Below are 24,404 nucleotides of genomic sequence, written 5' to 3'. Positions count from 1 at the left end.
TTTTTTTTTTTGAAAGTTTTCCAGCGTAGTACATTGAGGTCAGTGTTAGCTTCTTCATGTCTGCCCTCGAAAGCGCCTTACTCTCAGTAAAGGACACGGCTTACTTGCTTTTATGCCAGAAACAAGGTAATGCAAATAATGAGCGTGAGCCCATGTCCCTTACCCCATTAGGTTAGGCTATTGTGATGTCTGGGGACACACAGCCCTCTTACCTAATGTGTAAGACCAAGTCAACTTGTGTTCTACGGCCAGGGAGCGTTTGTTATTAATGCAAGGGCTTTTCTTTTTAAGATAGGGAAGTGTATTATCTCAGAACTTTGGAAATCAAACAGATGGACCGGAAATGTAGGTTTTCTTTTCTCTTTTCTCTCTCTCTTTTTTTTTTTCTTCCCGGTTTTTCAAGACAGGGTTTCTCTGTGTAGCTCTGTAGAGCAGGCTGGCCTCAAACTCAGAGATCTGCCAGCCTCTGCCTCCCAAGTGCTGGGATTAAAGGCGTGCGCCACCACCGCCCTGCGTAGGTCTTCATTTATCACTTTGTTTTGTATTTATAGATCATTTTCAAGTCACTTAAGTTATAATCCTGTTTTCTCTCTTGAGAGCTAGGATTAGAATATCTACCTTTTTATAAAGAATTGTGGTGATTAAAAGTAAAGCTCGTAGTGCAATCCTGGAACTCATACCTGCGGCTTAAAACCTCTTTAGAAAGATCCTTGGTTCTGTAGATGTCTCAAAACTTTAGTGAATATCAAATTATGAAGAGCAGCATGTAAACAAAACGTGATTTTAGTTTTGACATATGACATCTATAGAAAATAAAATCGAGTCTTTATTTAAAATGGGAGATTACATGCACAATGTCAGGTGTATTGACTACCCAGTGAATGCTAGCTCCCATTTTCTTGCTTTTATATTGATAAGAGGCTTAAAAGATATCCTCTAAAGCTATTGTTACTGTTAATTTGTTGAATGAAAAAAACTAGATGTCATTGAAATGAGAAGGGAAGTTGGCAGAAAGCAATTCGCTTTGAGTTATAATAGTGTTTAGTAAAATTGATATACTGACTAAAGCTGCCTGCTTTTAGCTGATTTAAAACCATTGCTTTAGTTTTGACCATTTTAATACCAGACCTGAAGACTGAATATCAGTGTACTTTAGAAGTGGTTTGGTCTGTTTGAATGAATGAATCCATTGTCTCTGTAGACATGAATTGAGTGTAATTTTCAGTTCTGCCATAATAGATGAAAACCCCAGCTGTATCTTTTGTCTTCTAGAAATGAGTTGTCATTGTGTGTTGTTTGCTTCCCCCCGTTCTGTCTACTACAGCTGTGTTACAGTGACTTGCTGACATTCTAATCTTTCCCTACAGTTTTTTCTAGGTTAAACAGTATCGGGCAGCCGTTACTACACACTTAAGCTTAAACTGGGGGGGGGGTGGATATGTGTTAACTTGTTAACTATAGCTAAAAGAGAGAAGGTCCCAGAAGTTTAACTTCAGGACAATTCAGAACTAATCGCAAAACAAAGGGGGAAAGTAAACTTAAAAAGGGGGGGAAAAAGATTTCTCTGGTTTCTATCAGAAGTGCAGGTGTTAAATTGAGCAACTCCTCTGGCTCGTGATATCCAGAGAATTGTGAATTGGAAATCAGTGGTGGAAGGTAAGAATGAATTCAGGTTCCTGTTGAGTCATTTTCTGATTGACTTGTCCAGACTAGCGAGTTTTGGCTTTATATGGAAATTGTCGTTGGGGTTCTTCCCTTTAGTTAGACACTTTCCAGAGATTGATGCTAAACTAATATTAGTCTTGTTGCTGCAGAGTTTATTACTGCTAATAGTCAACAGAATTTTTAATAAGTGCCAGAAGTTCTGGGTTCTTGGGGGGTCTGGAGGAACCCTGAAAAGAAAATGTCCTTAATGTGTCTTTAGTATTAGTGTCCCTTTTAAAAGTTTACTGTGAAGGTGTACCTGGCATCCAGTTTAAAGATCAATTTGGGGTGTGTGTGTGTGTGTAAAGTCATCAAGTTTCTAACTGAAATTGATACACTGCACTCACCTATAATAAAAACAAAAATATGCGTGTGTTAAAACTCCAAGCAGTTTTCATTTTTTAGAATAGAACCCATACTACCTTAGAAAAACAAAAACACCTAGTGATAGGTAAATAATTCACCCAAATAATATTGAATTCTGAAGTTGTTTGTTAACATGCAAAAGTGTTGTTTGGCCAAGTAAAATAAAAGTTTCACAAGCTTCCCACCTTACCTAACGTTTCCCCGACAGATGTTTGGTGACGTGAGACTTTAATGAGGCAGGGCTTCAGTGTTTCGCCACAGTTGGTCTAGAGTGGGGGAAAGACCTCATTATGTAGAGCCCAGAGGAGTCGCTGACACAATGTAGAATGTCAGCAGAGAGGTGAGGGCGGGCGCTGCTGGGGCAGGCCGGTTAAAGGCCTCTTTGCTCTTCAAACCCCTGGTTCTTTAGCTGCTCTCCATTGGCTCCTCTAGTCAGGGCCTAGGCGGGGTAGAGAGGGAGCCACTGTTTTCAGAAAGGTACTCAGTCCTTTCCACATCCCCCAGGCTCCAGAGTTTAACTCTGTTCATTCTAGAACAACAGGGCTTCTCATCTTGAGCTTCAATCTGCAATTGGGACCAAATAGTTCTAGGATGGAGGCCGTCCTGTGAATTCTCCAGTGCCTTACCTAATAAATGTCCACGGGCCCAAGTTCTGAAAACTAGAAATGAATAGAGAGACCACCACGGGCCTTCTGAGGCCCATTAGTCTCAGTTGAGAGCTCTAGAGGAATACACCTGTAGCCAGTGCTCCTTACTAAGAGCTACTAAACGTGTTCCCAGCTTCACTGCCCTTCTAGTCTTGTTCCTTGTCCCAACTGTCCCTGTTCTCCATGAGAATGGAATGGTTAGAAGGTAGATATACCATTTTATTGGGTGTGTCAAATGGGCTCCTTGTTTGTTTTGGTTTTTCAAGACAGGGTTTCTCTGTGTAACAGCCCTGGCTGTCCTGGACCTTGCTCTGTAGACCAGGCTGGCTTCGAACTCACCAAGATCCTCCTGCCTCTGCCTCCCAAGTGCTGGGACTAAAGGCATAGGCTACCACCGCCTAGCTGTTTTATGTTTTAAGGGTAAACAAAATAGCATTAGTGCAGCGGTCCTCTCCACACCACCCCATGAATTCTCTCTCTCTCTCTCTCTCTCTCTCTCTCTCTCTCTCTCTCTCTCTCTCTCTCTCTCTCTCTCTCTCTCTCTCTCTCATACACACACACACACACACACACACTGATTGGCATTATTTTGTCAGGATATTTTTCCCTTTTAAAGTTATAAAACTGAGTGCAAAAGTGACCTTTTCCTTTATCCCTTATTCTATTGGAAGTATAGCTTAGAAAAACAGGCTATTATCTTTGAAGAGCTTCAACTTACTGTGCATGTCACTGAAAGGTTATATTGGTAGATTTTGAGAGATATAGTGCTTTGTTTATGTCTTTTAATGTTTTGGTCATGCCTTGTTTTTTGTTTTGTTTTCTTTTTCCTCATGTGGTCCAGGGCAGCCTCCAAATTCCTGTTTATTCAAGGGTGGTCTTGAACTTGAGATCCTCTGCCTGTATCTCTAGAGAGCAGGATTGCACATGTGTACCTTGGTGCTTGATTGGGTTGTTCATGACTTTCCACATAGCTCCTATGTACCAAGAATCATGGAAGAAAAAAATTCATTCTAAGGAATAGTTGGAGTTTGTAGAATTGGGTCATTGAACTATTAAATATTAAAAATAGATAAAAATGTAAATAACAAACTTTTATAAGGTATCTTAATCATATGGAAAAAAGCCTTGTATAACAGACAATACAAATCAGGGCAAGGGAGATGGCTCCATCGATAAAACTTCCCTTTAAGCATGAGGACCAGAGTTCAGATCCCCAGAATCCACAGCACATGTTGGCTACCTAGAGAGGCAGAGTCGGGGAACCCTGGAGCAAGCCAGCCAGACTTGCTGGGATCTGTGAGTTCTGGGTTCAGGGAAAGACCTACCCTCATTAAATACAGTGAAGAATGCACTTGAGCATATAACATGAGTGCTAATGCACACTACAAACACACACCTACAAGTTGAAACTACACAGAAGTACCACTTTCACATAAAAGCAACAAATTTGGTAATGTACTTAAAATAGCGTAAACAAAAACTCTTCTTATTCCATTTTCAGGTGTGTCGTGTTTGTAGGTGTGTATTTGCATGCTTTTTGCATGTGTAGGCCCATGTGTATGCAGATGTGGCGCACACGTGTACACATGAATGTAAAGGCCTAAGACTGATGTCATGACTCATCCTCTGTTCTTCCACTCTCGTTCATCGAGGCAGGTCTCCCAGTCAAGCCCAGAGCTCACTGATGGGAGTGGTCTTGCTAGCCAACTTGCTCTGGGGACTGCCCGTCTCTCTCGCCTTCCAGGCTGGAGCAGGAGGGCCTCCACAACTACCTCACTAAACTCCAGTGCTCAAATTTGCTTGTGGGGCAGGCACCGAGTCGCTTCCTCTTCCCCACAAACGCTTTAATGTTTTGCCTGGTATAAGTTGGTATAGCCTTCATGAAGACCAATTAGTCAGTATCTGAAAGTTTTGTGTATATGTTGTATCCTTTGACCCAGGAAGTACATTCTTGGAAATTCTTTCTTTACATGTACTCCAGAAGTGGTAAAGGTAGGAATATGTGATTACTCACTGACTGTGGTTTTTAATAACAAAATATTGGAAACAGTAATGACTAAAGTACATCCAACTCATCAGGAATTCAAGTTCTTTATGTATGTTACATTATTCGTGGTAACTGCCAAGTATGCTCTATTTTACAGATGGAGAAACTATCGTTAAGTTTATATAATTAAAAATATTTGAAGTCAGGGCTTCATGATAGCTTAGTAAACTGCTTGCTGTGTGAACCTGTTTGATCCCCAGAACATAAAAATCTGGGCACAGTCAGGCTTGTGCGAGTGTAGTGAGATTGGCACTGTACCTGTGAGGTCTGCCTCCTCAGAACCGAGACCTCAGTCTAATAATGAGTTAGCCATCAGGCAGCTCCACGAGTGAGCCACTATAAAACACGTGACCAGTAAGCACATAACCAGAGCCTCCAGAAACTGTAAAATGTGAAGAATCGTTACATCCGAAAACACATAATAGCACCTGGCAGCTCAAGGTCACATAGACTCATGGATGGGATCCTGGAAAGGGGAAAGGAGTTTAGGTAAAAGCTAAGGAAATCTAAACAAAATACGATAACATTTGGTATAAACGTATCATACTACTATAAAGTATTAATAATGGGGAAACTGAGTAAATGGGAGCACTGTAATTTTTGTATGAATTTTTCTGTACATCTAAAACTTTCCTGAGTAGTATTTTAAAACTAAATTTAAAATTCAGGCATCCACTTGAAAAGAAATTGTGAACATGATTATAATACTTTAAATGTTTTAGTAGGTCTTTAAGAAGTTGATGCACTTATTTTGATCATGTTCACCTCTATTCCTCCAGACTCCCCCCACCTCCCTACCGCCAACCGTGTCCAGCCTTTCTTTTAATTACTTGAGTCCGTCTGTGTCACTCATTCCCTCCTGGATGTGGAGCTGTCCACTGCAGCTTGGGCACCCCTAAACACGGACTCCCCAGCGCCTGCCCACAGCTTCTCCGTTAGGGTTGCAGACGCCGTCCTTCCCACTGGTTGGAGTGTCGATTGACTTGCTTCTGTGCAGGTCTTGGACAGCAAGTCATCGCTGCTGAGAGTGCCTGGGAGCAGCAGTCCTTTCATCATCCTAGTCTGCCCAGCCTCTGCCTCTTGCAGTGCTCCGCCCCTTCTTCTGTGATGTTTCTGTGCGGGTGTCCAGGGGAAGCGAGCTTCCTTAAAATTCTAACACGATTTCCATGTGTAAGCAGAGTTGTGTCACGTTCTCATTCGTGAAGACCCGATTTCTGAATTTTTCAAGCTCATGAGTAGCAAATACCTGTATATTCATTTCCTTGGCAGGTTGTTTCCGTTTGTTTTGTATGTTGTTTAGACATTTTAAAGCTATGAGTTGGTGGTTTGTTTCCTGTTCCTGTAGATGTTTATCTTTAATGTAGTCATGCCTCTAACCCTCGGATGTTTTTAAAGATTGGCCACAGTGATTCCCTGAATTTCAGTGACAATACTTAATCTTTTCTCTTTTTTTTTTTCAGTATGTTTTCTGTTATTTTGGTTCTGACATTTGCTTTTGGATCATTGCTATCTTAAGAAACATTCTTATAAAATATTATATTAAATAGCAGGGTTTTCCGAAAACCAGTTATTAGACCTTTCCCTCTGGTCACTCAGTAATTGTCATATTTATAGATGAGTATTTTGTGGAAATATTTGCTTATCTAGAAAATGACTTTTTTGTCAACCCCAACATCTTTCAGCCTCTTGACCTACAAAGGTTGATTTTAAATAATTATTTGTAATATTTTCTGCTCTCCTTCTTTTACCTGCACTTGGGTATTTGTATATTCACTTATCTGTCAATGCTAAGGCTTGTTTGGACAGTCCACATGCTGGACAAACACTGGGCCACTCCCTGTGACCGTTACCCGTTAGGTCACGTGTCTCTTGCAGTATCATATCTTCTCTAGGCATACGTTTATTTGAATGTTGCTTTCCTTCTTTAACTGATGTTTTGAGGTTTTAATTTTTTCAGTTACTACCAATAGAGACAAGAAACGAGCCTTTACCAGTTCATGGACACTTCCCATGTCACACCCAGAGACTAGCAACAGCTGATCATGCATTGAGCAGTCCCCGCTAACGAATGGAAACAAGTAGTTGCCTTGCAGGCTAAGAATAGAGTGAGTGGAAGGTTGTGTTCTCTTATAGCAGTTTAGAAGTCCGAATTTTGTAAGAGACCTGTGTTTTAAGGTAATGATTATTGCAAATTTACTTTTCTGTTTTTGAGCTTTAAAATTAACCAGGGTATTTGATATTTGAGTACAAGGTTCACCTTTTCGATATTAAATGAGTTGTTAGCTACCAGCATTAAGCTAGACAGACTGAAACTCTTCTATAGCATACCCACAGCGGTGGGAAGCTACGGGATGCTGACACAGGGCTGTCTTCCTGCAGTTCCCAGAGTGTGGCTTCTTTGGCATGTATGATAAAATTCTTCTCTTCCGCCACGACATGGACTCGGAAAACATTTTGCAGCTGATCACCTCAGCAGACGACATACGGGAAGGGGATCTTGTGGAAGTTGTCCTGTCAGGTAAGCAAATGGCTCCTTCTGGGCTTTTCCCTCTATTTTCTCCCACAAAGAGTATTCACTGTACTAGTCCTGTGTTCTGCCCCGCTTGGCTTTGAGAGTACGCAATCGCTTGCTTCTTTAATGTGTAGTAATGGTTTCTGCGTGGCTTTCACTTTCAGGAAGGTTATATCACAATGAGAAAATAGGAAAACAAATTGAATTACTTAAGTGTTTTGAAGCTAAGGGAAAAAGAAATTCTCTTTCTATGGGTCAGAAAAAATAAATCGAGATTACTTTTGTTAAAAAGCATAGATGAAGAGAACTGAGGTTCCCAAAAGAGAATCTGGATAAAAGGAGAAATAGGGAAGACCTGGAAGAGAGGGTGACAGTGCTGACTCCTTGATGGCTTTCAAATGTCTCTTCCCTCCCTGTTCACACTCTGTTCCTGCCCCCCTCACTTCCTTGTCCCCTGCCCCCACTGTTTCCAGTCTCACCCAACAGCAGGGAACAAGGTGGCCAGCGACTAGGGTGAGGGGAGGAAGGCTTGCTTTTGATTGGCAAGAAAAGGAGATTGATAAGAGAGGGAAGCAAATGTCGACCTCCCGCCCACACTCATCTTTCAGCTATCCCTGAGATCCTCTGACCACTGCTTCTCCCATTGGTCCTAAGGCTTCTCATCTGTTTCCCACTCTTCTGTCTACCTAGTCGCGGGGGGCTGATCTCACACCACAACCCCACCTTCTTCCTCCTCACTCCCGAGGGAGTTTGTGTGCTCTTCTCCTTTAAGGTCAGGGTCACATTCATTCCCTCTTGGCTTTGGATATTTCGTCAAACCATGGGGACGTCACTAGTGACTTTCAGGTTGAAGTGAAAGAAACGTGTCTGTATCTACTGCGCTCCATTGCTCATGGAGGACAAAGGAGTCCTGGCAATCTGTTTAAACTCATTATCTATTCTCACAGAAACATTTTGACAACGAGGTTAAGTCCCATACTACTTATATTTTTACCATTTACTTCAGTGTTTTCTTTCTCGGTGTATCCTAACCGAAACAGTTTCTAATGGGCTAAGTAAGATGTAGTAGCTCTTCCGTCTTGTCGTTATGAGACAATGCTTTTGTTATACCTAGCCTACAGACTTCCAACTTGGCTTATTTGGAGCTTCACTCATTTAAAGCTGTTAGACTTCTAAAAGTACTGCTTAAAAATCACAGGACTGGGCCAGAAGGATGACTCCACAGATAACGGCCTCTGCTACTTCATCTTGCAGCCTGATGGCGGCCCCCAGGTCACACATGGTAGGAGGAGAGGACTCAGACATACAAGATGCCCTCTGACCTCCACACATACCATGCACGTGCTCCTTCCCCAACACACATGCACGCACACAATAAATAAATGTAGCAAAATACTTTAGATCACAGTTTTAAATGCTAAAAAGGATTTATTTTGTGGTCAGATGAAACTTTCAGAGAAGTTACCCTGTATTTTGATATAAATGGATATGGTGACCATTCCTAACATCTTTGCCATTATAAAATATCGTTTAACACTTTGTTTTTGCTTTGATTTTCTTTTCCCAAAAAGCCTTGGCCACAGTAGAAGACTTCCAGATTCGCCCTCATACTCTATATGTACATTCTTACAAAGCACCTACCTTCTGTGATTATTGTGGTGAAATGCTCTGGGGATTGGTACGGCAAGGATTAAAATGTGAAGGTAAGTACTTTTAGATTCACGTTTTAATTTGAAAGAGATTTTACATTCACAGTTTTGACTTACCAGTGAAAGACTGAGATCAGAGTTGGTGTCTAGACAGTAAGGGTTAGAATTGCAAAGCTGAGAGCTCTGGCTTTTCCTCTGCCTCCACCTACTGGTCCCTGTGCATAAGCAACTTAGTAGACTGAGCAGTGATCTCAGTTTCATGAGTGGTTAAAGAAGGTAATGTGAATAAAATATTTGACACAAAGCAGTGGCTTAATAACTATTGGCCATTTTTAGTTTTTTCTGTACAGTGGTAAAATGTCAAATTGTTATTAGTTAGAATTGCTGGGGAGCAGGCCACAGGGACATAAGTCTAATTAAGAGACAGTCTTCTGCTGTGGAGGGTTAGCTAGCTTGTTTGTAAAGTAATGACAAGCAAATATTTTGTTTAGGTTTTGTAGGCTTGTGGTTTCTATTGTGACTTACCTCTGCTGTTGTAATATAAAATTAACCATAGGACCCAGAGAGATGACTCATCACCTGAGAGCACCTGCTACTCTTTCAGAGGACCTGGGCTCAATTCCCAGCCTTCACATGGTGCCTCAAACCATCTATAACTTGAGTTCCAGAGGATCTGATGCCCAAGTCATGTATGTGGCACATATCCATATTTGAAGACAAAACACAGAAGAAAATTTTAATTGTTTAAAAACTCAGCAGTTGCCGGGCGGTGGTGGTGCACGCCTTTAATCCCAGCACTCAGGAGGTAGAGGCAGGCGGATCTCTGTGAGTTCGAGGCCGGGCTGGACCGATAGCCTCCAAAACAATACAGAGAAACCCTGTCTCGTAAAAACCAAAAAAAAAAAAAAAAAAACCTCAGCAGTTAACTACATATAATATATAAATAAACTGGGTGTGGTGACGTGTTTGGGAAGTTTGGAGACAAGAGAATCACTAGGGTTTTCATACATCTCAAGGTCCCAGTGAGACACCCTGTCCCCAGAACAAGGTGTATGTCAGCTAAGGAATGACAGCTGAGATAGATCTCTGATATCCACACTCTTACACACGTACCTGCGCATACATGACACACATGTAACTTTCGTGTTATCATATATTATATTACAATGTTATTGCTCTATTATTACTTACTATTATTGTGTATTCATGAACACTGAGGTTTTAAGTTCATGTAGTTTTCTCGTCATTGAAGGTTTGCTGTACACAGGCCACGGTTTGCCCCTGGACAGTGCCCGAAGTCAGTAGCTCTTGAGCTTTGCCAAGTACCATAAAGCACGCCTTTCTGGGCTCCACCCCGGGGCTTTCCGGTCTGTGGGTTTGGGGATGAGTCTAGTAATTTATGTTTCAAATAAATTTCCAGGTGATTGTCTTAGCTATCATAGGTCAAGATTCAATTTAATTTAACTTTTCTGAAGAAAAACCTTTCTACATTTTTACTATTCTTGAATTTGTTACCTTACACATAGTCTGTCATCTGAGTTCTTAATTAAGGTTGGTATTGTTGCCAGAGAAAATAAATAAAGAGATGCTGGTTTTTAAATGTCACATTTCAAATAGTTACATTTTAAAATTGTGTATTTTACTCTTAAAATATACTTAGGCTGTGGATTAAATTATCATAAACGATGTGCCTTCAAGATTCCAAATAACTGTAGTGGAGTAAGAAAGAGACGTCTGTCAAACGTATCTCTGCCAGGACCTGGCCTCTCAGTTCCGAGACCCCTGCAGCCTGAGTGTGTGCCCCTTCTCAGTGAGGAGGTATGTATTCTCAGGTCATAGAAGTACTTGTACTAACTATTCCCAGTGGTTTCACAGGACATAGGACATCCTAAAGCAGGTGATAGCAAAGTATAATAGTGTTGCTGCACTTTCAGCACTTTAAAGGTAATAATGATGACAGCTCTACCAAAGGCCATTGGTAGTCTGTGCCCCCTTGGGATTCATTATCACTTAGACCACTGTGTGAGCCTCCTTCCCATTATCCTGGCACCCAGTCTCCATGCTTCACTTAGTCTTGCATGTAACCATCAGGTGAGGTTTCCTAATATACTGCTCTGATTATGTCTCTCTCCACTAGGTAGCTATGTTAGGGATCTCCAGAAGAGCAAAACCTGTACAGTAATGCATGTGTGAGTGCATGCATGCATGCATGTGATTTATAGACTAGGAAGCTGGAGAAACTGTTACTGAGAAACTGGAGGTCAAGTCTGCCTTCAGAGCCTGGTGCATATGGAGTCTGACATACACAGTGATGGCAGGAGGAATCGACTCTCTGCTACTAGCATAGTATTAGAAATGTTTTGTTACATCTGGACCCACAGCCTCATCAGTGACGCCACCCACACTGGCAGCATGTCTTTCCCACCCAGCTATTTCCAGTCAGTTTGCTGACCCACACTTACCTAGACCTATGATGTACCTTATTCTGTGGATACCATCACACTTTTGAAACCTTCCTGTTTATGAGTCTAGCATAGTGTTTGCATACTAGATTATAGAAAATGAAGAATAAGTTTCTAAAACTGAACAAATAAAAGCCAAGATATAACACCTCACTGAGTAAGGAAGTAAGTTTGGAAGCAGGCATATTGAGAATAAAGCCTTTAAGCGTAACTCTGAGATTGCTTTGCATGTACAAAACTATTTCTATCATGACCGTAGAAGACGGTGTAAAGAGGTTTATGAACTCAGAGACATATGTAAGGTCTGGAAGAAAACTGATAGTAGAAAATTAGTATATCTTATACACTGAACCGCACAGGGAACATGTCTGGTACAGAGAAGTGTATTGCTTTAAGAGCCCCACAAATGGTGCTCTGGTGGCAGCTGCACACAATTGAATGTTAGGAGCCTAGGGAGGGCAGAAAGACAGAGGAAAGTAAAAGAACAGCCATCCTGTAGTATTCACAGGGTATTGGCTCTAGACCTTCGGCGGATAGTGAAATCCATTAGTGTTCAGCTCCTTTATAGACATGGATACAATATTTGCATGTAGCCTACACACCTCCGAGGTCTCTTTGCTAAATCTACTGACATCCTCCTTCCTTGGACTGCTCTTTAAGTCTCCTCACCAGCAGATGGGACTGATGGGATCATACTGTGAGTCAGCATACTGAGGTAGGGAGATTTCATATTTCATACTGAGTTCAGTCTCTGGGTCCAGCTTCATATTTAGATGGGGGTAGAATTTAAGTAGCCCCATATACTGACATGTGACTGCTGCAGCCACACACGCAGACTCGGGCTCTGTCCTGTGTCCCTAATGAAGTGTTATCAGCAGGGTCTAAACAAAGGCACTAACTGGCCATGGCATATGAAAGACCGTCCAGAAAATAGCGACCGATAGCTAAGTCAGTCGTGCAGTGTCGTGTCTGATTTGAACTTGAGACAAACCCAGAATAGTAGAGAAAGGAGCAGGCGGTGTAGAGTGGGCTGGCACGTCTGCTCTTGACACATCGCTGCTTGGGAGAGCATCGGACAAGCTCAGAACGCGGTCTCCGACAGTGAAGACACAGGACTTTAATCTTTTCAGTCCTCTGGGCCAGGCATTCAGCTTGTATGCTTAAAAGCAGGGTTATATTATGTGTTCCAAATGTATAACATAGCACTTAGCGTATAATAATCAGTGGGTGTGTATTCAGGGAGTGGAGTGCGTGGCACTGAAGTGGCTGATAATTTAGTGTGACTATTCCCTTTGTTTAGAGAGAGCTACATAAGCAGTTTTAATTGTTCTTTAATTTTTTAGTTTTACTTGGAGAAAAAAACTGGAAAATACTTGCACTACCAAGGAACTGCTTAAAATCTAATTAGTATCTCTAACACTTTATGTTTTGTTTGCCATCATTTAGTTCAAATTCCTACGAACATATTCTAGTATTGTTTGGGAACTTTTGAAGCTAAATTTTGTTTCAGGCTGTTTTCAATAATGCAACGTGTTCAGGACCATGATTTCTCAGTTCATTGCTTTTCCTGAGATTAACTGCTTGGTCAGTTCTGAGTGGGTGTTAACATGTTATAAATTCCTTGTTGCATTTTGGTTTTTATGGTAAAATGCTAAATGTGTATAGCAAATACTAATCTCACTCTGTGTGTGTACGTGTGTATGCATGCATGCACGTGCAAGCGTGTGAACACGCAGAGGGGTTGAGGAATGAAAACAATAGAAGGTTATTGGGTTGGCTGAGGAGCCTGCTTTTGTTGTGGTAGAATGAGCTCCGTTGTAAAGGAAGTTATGGAAAGTGCCAGTGGCAGGAATGCCTACCTCTACAGCAAAGTCAATCAGTAGGTCCCAAGGAGAACAAACTGTAGGCCTGCTCCTGTAGGTGGCCGGAGATTGCTCAAGTCTATTGGCCCTTCCCTGGGAGTGGGGACGAGACTCCCCATCATCAGTGCTGTGGACTCATGGTTGGACCCTGTGTCCTCCCCTTGCTCAACATTTAATCCCATCTTCTCAACACCAGCTGTGATTTTTGTCAAGGACCTCTCTCTTCTTCAAGTGTGTTTTGTGGTACTCTGAGATGTAGAGAAATAAACCAAATGACCGACTGTCATGTGATTCCCTCCCAATAAGTCAAACGGGTAGTTCCCTGCAGTAGTCTGGAGCCAGCGTTGCTACTCTCTTAACTCTGTATTTCTTTTCAAAGGTGCTAAAAACTGAAATCTGCTGGTGGTTTCTCTACTCTTTGAAATGACTCTGATAAAGTACTTTTCCACACTTCGTTCTTGTGTTAGCAATTGCTCAGATTCGTCAAAGGTCTGTACTTTCCTCACACAAATGCCAGTAAATAAATCCGGAGGAAACTGCAGAGGTCCACAGTTTTTAAATACTGACTTTAGTAGTATTCCCAATAACTTGTGCTTAAGCTTTTCTCCTAATACTTCGTTTTTAATATTAACCTATGCTGACAGAAATTGCCTACATTTTAGGCACATAGTCACCAAGAGCCAAGTAAGAGAATCCCATCCTGGAGTGGCCGTCCAATCTGGATGGAAAAGATGGTAATGTGCAGAGTCAAAGTCCCACACACATTTGCTGTCCACTCTTACGGCCGCCCCACAATATGCCAGTACTGCAAGCGGCTCCTGAAAGGCCTCTTCCGCCAAGGCATGCAGTGTAAAGGTAGGATTTCTCACGCTCCCGCTGCAAGTTTAAAGTAAGCTTCAGAAACATTTACTACAAAAATAGTTCTTAGAGTTAGCTTAAGAAGCTGTGTCAGTGCCAAATTACTTTTATCTCCAGTGTTTTATACTGTTAAAAAAGAAACCATCAAAGCAACTATATGAGAAATAATGGCACTCATTGTCACTTAAATTAAGTATATGATCACATGGCTGGTAAGTAGAAACTCTATGCATGCCTTTAGATTCTTTATGAAGTAAGAGGAGAGAGGGAGCTGCCAGCATGTTTGCAGTCTACAAATGACATTAGCTTCAGTACACAAAAAAACTGATCCCTGGTTGTGTTAAAAAGCTATTAAATGCCATCAGAAGTTGAGACCAGACTATCATCCAAAACTTGAGTTCTTAGAGGGAGGGAGACACTCTCTTTGAGTGATTTAGAGGAAGTATAGTCATATCTGATCTTACCTGTTTAAATGACAAGCTGAATATTTTTATTTCAGATTGCAAATTCAACTGCCACAAACGCTGCGCTTCAAAAGTGCCAAGAGACTGCCTTGGCGAGGTTACTTTCAATGGAGGTAAAATTATTTATCTTTAGAAAGGTCACGACTCTGTGTATTGTCTGGGTAAGGTTGTTCACATATTTTATTTTGCTGACTTTGTTCACGGTTTTCTTTGACTTAATAACTAAGCAGATGCAGGGATCAGTGACGGTACTCAGCAGTAGTACCCGTCTTTCTTCCAGCCACCCTGCTTCTCTGTGACTCCCAGTACCCAGGGACATGACATAGGGCGTGCAGATGCACCTCTGAGATCTCGCTGTTGTCTCTGTTCTTTATTTACTGACTTTTAAATGTAAGAACACCCCTCTGAGGTCATCCTAATAAATATCTAAAACACAGATACATTAACTAATTTGCCTAAGAATTAGGGCTAAGAAATGGCAGAGCTAGAATATGAAGCTGTATCTGGCTCCTTTGTCTTTCTCTCAAGTAATCTATGACCATCTTCCTCCCAGACATTACTAGTGAAGCCATTGCATGCTTTTGGAATGGGGAGTAGGGAGTGCTTGCGTTAGGCTTCTGACATCGTTTTCCTTTAACAATGTATATGAGAGAGAACAGTAAATGTAAGCAAACTTGTAGGAATAGGCTAAGGATTGAAAGTCTAACTCCTTGAGAATCTAACATTTTCTGCAAATTTTCCATGGCTGTCAGTAGTCTTGGATCTGTTTAACGTGGGGTAGTTTATATGCAACAGAAACTAATTTCCCATAGTTCTGAAGGCTAAGAAGTCCAGGGTGCCAGCAGATTCTGAATTTAGTGAGAGTCTTACCTCTTGGTTCATGGAAGATGCTATTTAGCTCCATGGTAACATGCTGGAATGTGTGAATAAGCTCTTTGGGGCACTAATGCAAATCATAGGCACAGAACCTTCACAACTGACCACCTCCCAAAGGTTCCACCTCTAATACCACTACCTCAGAGGGTGATGTAATACAGGTTTTGGGGAAAACATCTCGTTTGCACCATAGCTAGTTGACATCATTGATAGAGTATGGTTTTTCCCATACCTAAGGTCTTGCCTAGCTTTATTAGAGTTTACACATTTTTGTTCTTTTCTACCTTTTGATAAATGGAAATGAAATGCCATATATTCATTTTAATTTGCATTTCTCTGTTTACTTATGAGTTTGAACATCTTTCAAGTGTTCACTGGTTATTTGTGTATGTCCTTACCCCCTGCGTTGCATGTTCAAATGCTTTATTTTTGTGATAATTTGACATACTAATCATTTTTTCATTTATAGATGGCATAATGACTTGGCATATTTTTAGCAGCTTTTCTGAGATCTAGTTTGTTTTATAGTTTACCCATTTGACATATTCACAGTTAATGTGGCCATTACTCTGTCTAATGTCAGAAATTTTTATTTCCCCACAAAATTATATAATCCATAGTCCTGCCCAGAATAAAGCGATGAGTGATGCTACTCTTAGTAGTTAGCCTCTGGCAATCAGTAGACACCTCTCCACTTCTGTGTGTGTCTATTTTGGAAATGATGTATCAGTACAGCTACACAGTAAATATGCAGGCTGGTGGCTGTCTCCTTTTACTTGGCATAATTTCAGAGTTCAGATCTATTGTAACTACGTCAGTGTTTAGTTCTTCTTGTGGACAAATGACCCTGCTTTCACAGAGATGACTGCAGTTTGCTTTTGCAGTTACCAGTCAGTCCGTGTTTGAGGTGACCCTGCTTTGGGGTTGTTAGGAATGATATTGTCGTGCACAGTATTCTCTGTGGACATGCGCTTTCATTTCACTTGGGCAGATACCTGGTACAGTAGATGCTTGAGGGACTTGGTGACTATGTGTAACATTTTGAAGCCTGGCCAGAGCCACTGTGCTGGCTTACATCCATCCTTTATCACTGAATTGTAGACTTTAGATATTCTGAATACAGCTCCCTTACCTAGTGTTTTGTGCATATATTTTCTTGGTGGTAAATCACTTGCCTAGAATTTGCAAGGCCCAGCCCACCAAATCTAGAATTTGATCCCCAACCCACCAAAAAACAAAAAAAGTAAGAAGCAAGCTAAGACTCCCTCGCCTTGAATCTTAAGGATGCTTTTTTCAACTTTTAAAACTTTTCCAAGTTGAATTTAACACTAATCTGATTAGCTGCATTGATGCTTTGTTAATATTAAACTGCAGTTCTTTTAAAACTCTCCTAGAGCCTTCCAGTCTGGGAACTGATACAGATATGCCCATGGATATTGACAGTAACGACATGAACAGCGATGGCAGCAGGGGCTTGGATGACTCAGAGGAGCCGTCCCCACCCGAAGACAAAATGTTCTTCCTGGACCCAGCTGATCTTGATGTGGAGCGAGATGAGGAAACTGTGAAAACAATCAGGTAACGAATTAAGCTGTTGCCAATGGCAAAGGCAATCGGCATCTCCATTAAGGAAAGGTGGCATTCTTTAAGGGGAATTTTAAATGCAATTTAAAGTCTAATTAAATCGTGGCTAATTCTTTCTTGCATGCACCACAGTATTTCTGAAATAAATTCTATTACCTTTGCCATCTACTCAAGATAGAAAGTACAAGAATCTTCACTTTCTAAAAGAAAGGGACTTTATTTAATAAAGTCTGGATAAAATGTCTAGCTGTGGAGCAGCCACCTCAAGGTGCCCGTATTAAACCATTAATTGAAGCAACCTGGTTTCTTCACACATGCAGGTTACCGGGTGGTAAAATGAGCAGTGAAGAATACGTTCCTGAGATATTTCCACACACATACACCAAATTGCACATTTTCTCCAGACGTAATTTTACTTGACCTGATTTGATTACTACAGTATTTAATGTTCTTAATACCTATAAGTAATTTCCCTTAAGATATTTTTTTCTTTAATCTGATCGACTGATTTTGAAATTTAAGCCCTGCGAAGTTGAATAAACATGTTTTTTTGCCTTATGAATTTATTCTTCTGCCCAGGGCAAGAAAATTCCTCCACAGCAAACCCAGATGAACTCCCCAGGCTCCAGGTCACCTGGCCAGAAGATCCTTCTTCTCCATCCATCATCTCCCCTCCCTCTCTCCCTTACCCTCTCATGTGTGTCCACGGCCTTCCAGAAAAGACCATGACAAACTGATAGTTACAGTATTATAGTAGCGTGATACGTTAACTGTGCATCAGTATAACAGGCAGAGCTAATTTGTTTTCTTTTAAGTCATTGTCTTCTTATATTTTGAAAAATAGTACCTCAGTTATCTTTTAAATTTTTTGATGAGGCTATGTATACAGTGTGTATGAGTCTGTTAATTAGACATTGAAAATGCTGATCATAAGTTTTAAATATTTTTTAGTCCATCTACAAGCAGTAACATCCCACTGATGCGGGTTGTGCAGTCCGTCAAGCACACAAAGAGGAGGAGCAGCACAGTGGTGAAGGAGGGGTGGATGGTCCATCACACCAGCAGGGACAACCTGGTTAGTAAGCACATTTGAATGCGCTGGCTGTTACTTCACGCACGTCTAAAATTAAGAGTGGGATACACACACACACACACACACACACACATAAATATATATATGGATATATGTATATATATATGAAGACTTTGTGTACACTACAGCAGTGTGCAAAAGTTACACGATTTGAAGATCATCGGAGTAACGACTCAAACATGATTATAGCTAACGATGGAAAAGGTTAGAACTGCATTTGAGTAGTCATCTTTAGTAAGGAAGGAAACAGTTGTGCTCTCTTTGGACCCATGTGGTTACAGTGTTACAGCAGAGGAAGGCAGTGTAGTGCAGTGGTAAGAGCACTGGCTCCAGAGCTAGGCTGGGGGAAGTCCGTAACTGTAACTGTAACACACAGTCTCTTTTTCTTTATGCCTCCATCTCCTTGTCTGTAAGTCTGCGTAGTCGTCCTTCTTTCTCCTGCTTCCACATGAGCTACTGTATGTGAGAAGAGCTTAGGACAATGTTCAGCTTAGAGGAAGCAGTCAGTAAATACCAGCAGCCATTAAGATGGGCTGGATATTTTCTAGTAGGCCTTTTAAGAAGTTCATGAGTTGAAGTTAGACTGCCGCTTGTTCAGACCTCCTCGGGGAAGGTTCTTTGTGCAGAGGATGGCAGTGAATGCAGAAATTCACCACTGGTCACAGTGCAGAGTAAGCTTCTGTGGAGTGCTCAGCCACAAATGAGAGCCGTGTCACCTCATCTCCCTAAGACTTGGGGACCATTGAGAAAGAGGGGCAGGAGGACCCAAGAGAACAGTGTCTTCTGGACGTGACGGAACTGCTGTGCTCAAGAACTCTCAGCAGCTGTGGCTACCTGCACAAGATCAAGCCAGTCACCATTCCAGTGGGGAGGGGCTCACCAGCCCCTGTTCTAGCTGAGGGCTTCGGGGGAGGGAGACTTGATCTTCTTTAAGGTTATGGCTCCTGGTAGGTCAACCATGCATCACCGATGGCGGCACCAATTGAACTTTAGGTTATTTTTCAAGGAGGGTTACAAAATTGGGGGTGGGGTTAGATCTGGGCAGAATTGGGAAAGTGGGGGTAAGAATGATCAAATTCACTGTATGCATCTATAAAATGCTCAAAAATAAAAATATTTAAAAACGAAGTGTTTAATGTATTTAGCTGGTTTCAGTAAAGTTTTATATGGTGACAGCAGTACAGATTATGGCTGAATATTTTTTTATTTGTTTACAACCCATGTCCTTTCAACTGGAACTTAAAAAAGTATACACACATTTGAGGGTTTAGTGGTGTATCTAATGATGGGTAATTCAACAAATAGTATTGGGATAACCAAATAGCCATTTTGGGGGAAAATGGTTGTAACATAAATCACAGTTCACATATAACAAAGCTAAATGGATCAAAGACTTAAATTGTTTCAAGTTAAACCAGTAGAAGAAACATTAGAAAAGTTATTTTATCAAGACTCCATGTTGGAGAGGGGAGATAATGAACCAATCTCAAGAAAGAAATTCTGTATGACAACCTATAAAACAAGACAAATGACAACCTGAAAAAAATTTTCAACTTATGCTTTAAATAAGAACTAATCAAGCATGTGTGAGTAAAGCCAACAAATTGATGATAAAAAAAAATACCATAGCCCAATAAAAAATCAAATTAAAATGAAAAGAGAAATCACAGAAAGAAAAATAAAATTACTCCTACACATAAAGTGTGGTTTCATTTATAATAAAGGAAATGTCAACTTCAACCTGCATTGACATACAATTTTCTTTTTCTGTTTTTGGAGGCCATACAACCCTTACACAGGGGTCACCTAAAACCATCGGAAACGTATTTGCATTATAACTCATTACAGAAGCAAAGTTACAGTTATGAAGTAGCAATGAAAATAATCGTATGGTTGGGGTCCCCACATGAGAAACTATTAACAGCATTAGGAAGGTTGAGAACCACTTGTCTAAGTAGTCTCCCATGTGTTGGGGGATACGACTAAATTAGGTCAAGTCATGTGTAATATAAAACACTATCAAAGCAGTATTTTTTATCTTTTTAATTTTTTCTATACTTTGAGAATTCCATATACTTATGTAGTGAAACACATCAACTCCATTTCTCCCCGAGTCCCCCAACTCTTTCACCTTGATGCCTTTGTGTGTGTGCTAGCCACTAAGTCAAGTCAGTGAATACTGCCCACAAATGCCAGGGTATTCGGCCACACACAGGAGGATGCAAACCTACCAGTGTCCACATCCCCCCCAAAAGAAATGATTCTCCTCCTCCTGGCAACTACCCACTGCTAATGACTCCCCATTAATGGGCAAGGCCTAAAGTCCATCTACCCCAGCTGTGCCAGGATTTTGTCTGGCTTGATCTGGTACAGTCGTGCAGGTGACCACAGTTGCTATGAGTATGGTTGCAAGGCCATGTCATTCCCTGAAGACGGCATTTCGCGGCACCCCTCCCTGTCCTCTGACTCTTTCTGCCTCTGTGTGATGCCACCTGGGCCCCGGTGGTGACTGGGTAAATATCAGTGTCCCATTTAGACCGAGTCCTTTGCTCTCAGCACACTGGCCAGTTTTGTGTCTTCCCATGCACAAGCCTCTGACCTAGCTTGAGTGCAGCCCGGGTCTGCCAGCTGGAGCTAGGGGAATTACACAAGTGTGAGTCTGCGCTCTGTCCTGTAGGCACCAGGAGCTGGGTCAACAAGGGTGGTCAGAGCCTGAGAACTCGTTGCCTGCTGGTGCTTGGGAAGCAGGGTGTGTGTGTGTGTGTCTTGACAATACTTAGAAATTTAGCGTATATGTACATTATATACATCTATGCATATGAGTAATCCATAGATATTTCTGTGCGTGTCCATGAAGGGTCCCTCGAAATCTAGCAGCACAGCTTACTTGGGGAGGAGTAAGGAATGGGAGAGGAGGCACTGTGAGAGTGACACTTCTCACTAGGTTTCCTTCTTATATTTTGAAGTTTTTGACCCCGTTCTAAAGCTTGCTTGAAATGGAGGAATGTGTAGTAAAGGAAAATGCAAGTACTTTGGAAGGAGTAGCTTTTAAACCCCATTTTCTAACTTCTGTTTTTAACAGAGAAAGAGGCACTACTGGAGACTTGACAGCAAATGCCTAACATTGTTTCAAAATGAATCTGGATCAAAATATTATAAGGTAAGGGTTTCTTTCATACTTTGTAAAAAGTTAAAACACCGTGACAGTTTTACCTTCTGGTTTCAGTAGAGTTTTGCATGGTTAACGTCACAATTTACAGAGGGCATTGTCAGGTCCTTGTTGAAGCAGCTGCCATCCACCTCCATTTCACATGCACACTCAGGAAAAAGTGAAGAATCACCTGGTTTTTTTTTAACTAAATGTTAAATAATTTAAATAGTTGATAGTGTACGGCAATATGTAGACTCGAAGGGTTGCTTAAGCAACCTTACTGCCCAGGGTTATTTTTCTGCCGTAATGTCCTCTTGCTCATCTTCAGGGTATTGCTTGCAGAAGGGTAGGCACTAGAGACAGCTGTTGGGTGGCACTGACTAACTGAAGTTGGCGCGTGTTGGATATGGAGGAAAACTGCCCTCCTAAATGCTTTTCTGCCATAGCCCCAAGTCTCTCTTTTATTTCACTGTGGGGGGGGGAGGACCAGAGGCGGATGTCAGATGTCTTCCTCTATTATTGCTCACTCTTTTGAAGTATAAGTCCTCCTTTTATTTGTATGTGTACAAGTGTTTGCCTGAATGTATGTCTATGCACTATGTGCATGCCCGGTGCCCGTAGTGACAGGGGAGGGCATTGGTCCCCTAGAACTAGAATTACAGGTGGCTGTGAGCTACCACGTGGGTTCTGGGAACTGAACCCAGGACCTCTTCAAGAGTAGAAAGTTCTCTTAACCACTGAGCCCCTCCACATTGTTTTTAAAGGTGGGGTCTTTCACTAAGCTCACTGTTTTTGGATAGACTAGCCAGCCAGTGAGCTCCCTGAGATCCATCTGTCCCTGCCTACCACCCTCCAACTCTGGGATGTGACAGGTCCTCATGTTTGCACAGGAAGCACTTTATACATCACACGCCCTGAGTCTCTAATACTCCATGATCTGCCTCCATCATTGCCAGACAACCAAACCATTTAAGACAGACATACCATAATGTAATCCATGTGCCATAGACTGTGTTGGTCTTGGTGGCATTCATAAAAATGCTTAACTTTGATTCTTTAATGTATTTAAAAGTAAAAACAAATATGTACTCATAGTTTTTCAATGGCTAACTTTTATGGCAGGAAATTCCACTTTCAGAAATTCTCCGCGTGTCTTCTCCACAAGACTTCTCCAGCATTTCACAAGGCAGTAACCCACACTGTTTTGAAATCATCACTGATACGGTCGTGTACTTTGTTGGTGAGAACAATGGGAGCAGCTCTCATAACCCTGTTCTCGCTGCCACTGGAGTTGGACTCGATGTAGCACAAAGCTGGGAAAAGGCAATTCGCCAAGCCCTCATGCCTGTAACGCCTCAAGCGAGTGTTTGCACTTCTCCAGGTCAAGGAAAAGACCACAGTAAGTGGAAACACCTTGGTGGCTTCTTGTCTTAAGCATTTGTAGAAATACCTGCATGGCTATGCTTTTTTTTTTCTATTTTGCATTTTTAATACTTAAGTTTTGTCTTTAATAGCCAGTACTATTAGTTAATACTTTCATGAAGTTATACTGCATCTAATATATACATATACATGAATACATAAATGACTGATGGCTCCAGTGTATGCCCACAGCTAGCTACAGAGTTAGTCTCCTTACATTTAAACTGTGCATCTACCAGCCACCTGCTGTCTCTCTGATCTGAGACAGGTACTTTCTTGCATCTCTATAATAATAGCTACTTTGTAGAGTTGTTCATGTTAAATAGAATCAGATTTAAGACAAAGAGCAGTGCCACAGTGCTTAGCATCCATTAAGTCTTGTGTGACTAAGTATTAGTATTTTACCTCATGCTGGCATGTAAACCAGTTATAAAGTACTGTGTTTACATTACACACATAAACCCTGTTAAGTCAGAATGATGTTACTTTTAAGTTAATCAAGACAGAAATCAAAAGCTATTGAGGTGGTCACAGTGGCACACACCTTTACTCCCAGCCCTGGGGAGGCAGAAACAGCTGGATCTATGAGTCAGAGGCCAGCCTGGTCTGTATAGCAAGTGCCAGCCAGGGCCATAGTGAGATTCTGCCTCAAAAAATGAAAGAGGTAGGGAGGGAGGGAGGCAGGCAGGCAGGCAGGCAGGCAGGCAGGCAGGCAGGCAGGCAGGCAGGCAGGCAGGCAGGCAGGCAGGCAGGCAGGCAGGCAGGCAGGAAGGAAGGAAGGAAGGAAGGAAGGAAGGAAGGAAGGAAGGAAGGAAGGAAGGAAGGAAGGAAGGAAGGAAGGATTACACCAACATAACTTATTAAATTAACCCCAAATTTAACGAAGGTTAAATGAATAGCTAATAGTAAGTAAATTATAATACCATTTTTACGTTATTATGTCTATAGAGAATTATAAAGAAGCATAATTCATTAATTATATTGAAATAAGTATCAACTTTCCAAATAAAGTTTATCTCAGTTTACCTATATTATTTTATGCAACTGTTTTGTGCATTGTGATAGGCCTTGAGCTAAAACCCAAAAGAGAATAGTAAAAGCTTTTTAAGGGAGTAGGATATATGTGAGTGTTAGGCAGAAGCTAAATACAGTACAGAAACAAAATGGAATGCTTCACTGTGGAAAGTGAGAGGGAAAGGAGAGGCTTCACAGTGGAAGAATTGGTTTGGAAAGGGACTGCAGTCGAGCACAGCATGCGCAGAGGAAAATGACGAGGTGGAGGAGGTAGTCTTGCTTCAGTGGGGAGACAGGTATCATCGAAAGGGTGAAGGCTGTGATTGTGTACATCTTCAATTTTCAGGGTGACTTGATGAGAGATAGGTAAATGGATAATTAACAGTGTTTAAATTCTGGGGAGATTTAGACAAAATTAACAGTTAATTGAAACTAGGAATTATTTCCCCTAGAAATAGTATCCACACACATTTTAATTTCCAAAGGCTTAGTTAAAAGTCTCTCAGGCAGAATTATAGGCATTAAGAGTGATCATGGAGGGGCTGGAGAGATGGCTCAGAGGTTAAGAGCACTGACTGCTCTTCCAGAGGTCCTGAGTTTAATTCCCAGCAACCACATGGTGGCTCACAACCATCTACAATTCAATCTGGTGCCCTCTTCTGGCATGTAGGCAGAACACTGTATATGTAGTAA

At 41.4% G+C, this 24,404-nt stretch overlaps 1 protein-coding gene across 4 annotated transcripts in view; it reads left to right on the top strand.

Moving 5' to 3' along the window:
- Prkd3 (protein kinase D3) overlaps positions 1–24,404 on the top strand; it is a 64,979-nt gene that overhangs the window by 26,524 nt on the left and 14,051 nt on the right. For all 4 annotated transcript variants that reach the window (XR_005870795.1, XM_040730867.1, XM_040730865.1 and 1 more), the window contains exons 3-11: positions 7,144–7,282; positions 8,848–8,979; positions 10,586–10,743; positions 13,912–14,104; positions 14,607–14,684; positions 16,842–17,025; positions 17,983–18,106; positions 21,207–21,284; positions 22,398–22,674. Coding sequence is in view for 3 of the 4 variants with exons in the window: in XM_040730867.1 (XP_040586801.1) it covers positions 7,144–7,282; positions 8,848–8,979; positions 10,586–10,743; positions 13,912–14,104; positions 14,607–14,684; positions 16,842–17,025; positions 17,983–18,106; positions 21,207–21,284; positions 22,398–22,674 (1,363 nt within the window). In the remaining variant the exon portion in view is untranslated. The remainder of the gene's footprint in view (positions 1–7,143; positions 7,283–8,847; positions 8,980–10,585; positions 10,744–13,911; positions 14,105–14,606; positions 14,685–16,841; positions 17,026–17,982; positions 18,107–21,206; positions 21,285–22,397; positions 22,675–24,404) is intronic.

The sequence above is a fragment of the Mesocricetus auratus genome, unplaced genomic scaffold (assembly GCF_017639785.1).
Source record: "Mesocricetus auratus isolate SY011 unplaced genomic scaffold, BCM_Maur_2.0 Super-Scaffold_100024, whole genome shotgun sequence".
Lineage (NCBI taxonomy): Eukaryota > Metazoa > Chordata > Mammalia > Rodentia > Cricetidae > Mesocricetus > Mesocricetus auratus.
This window is presented reverse-complemented; position numbering and strand designations above follow the sequence as displayed.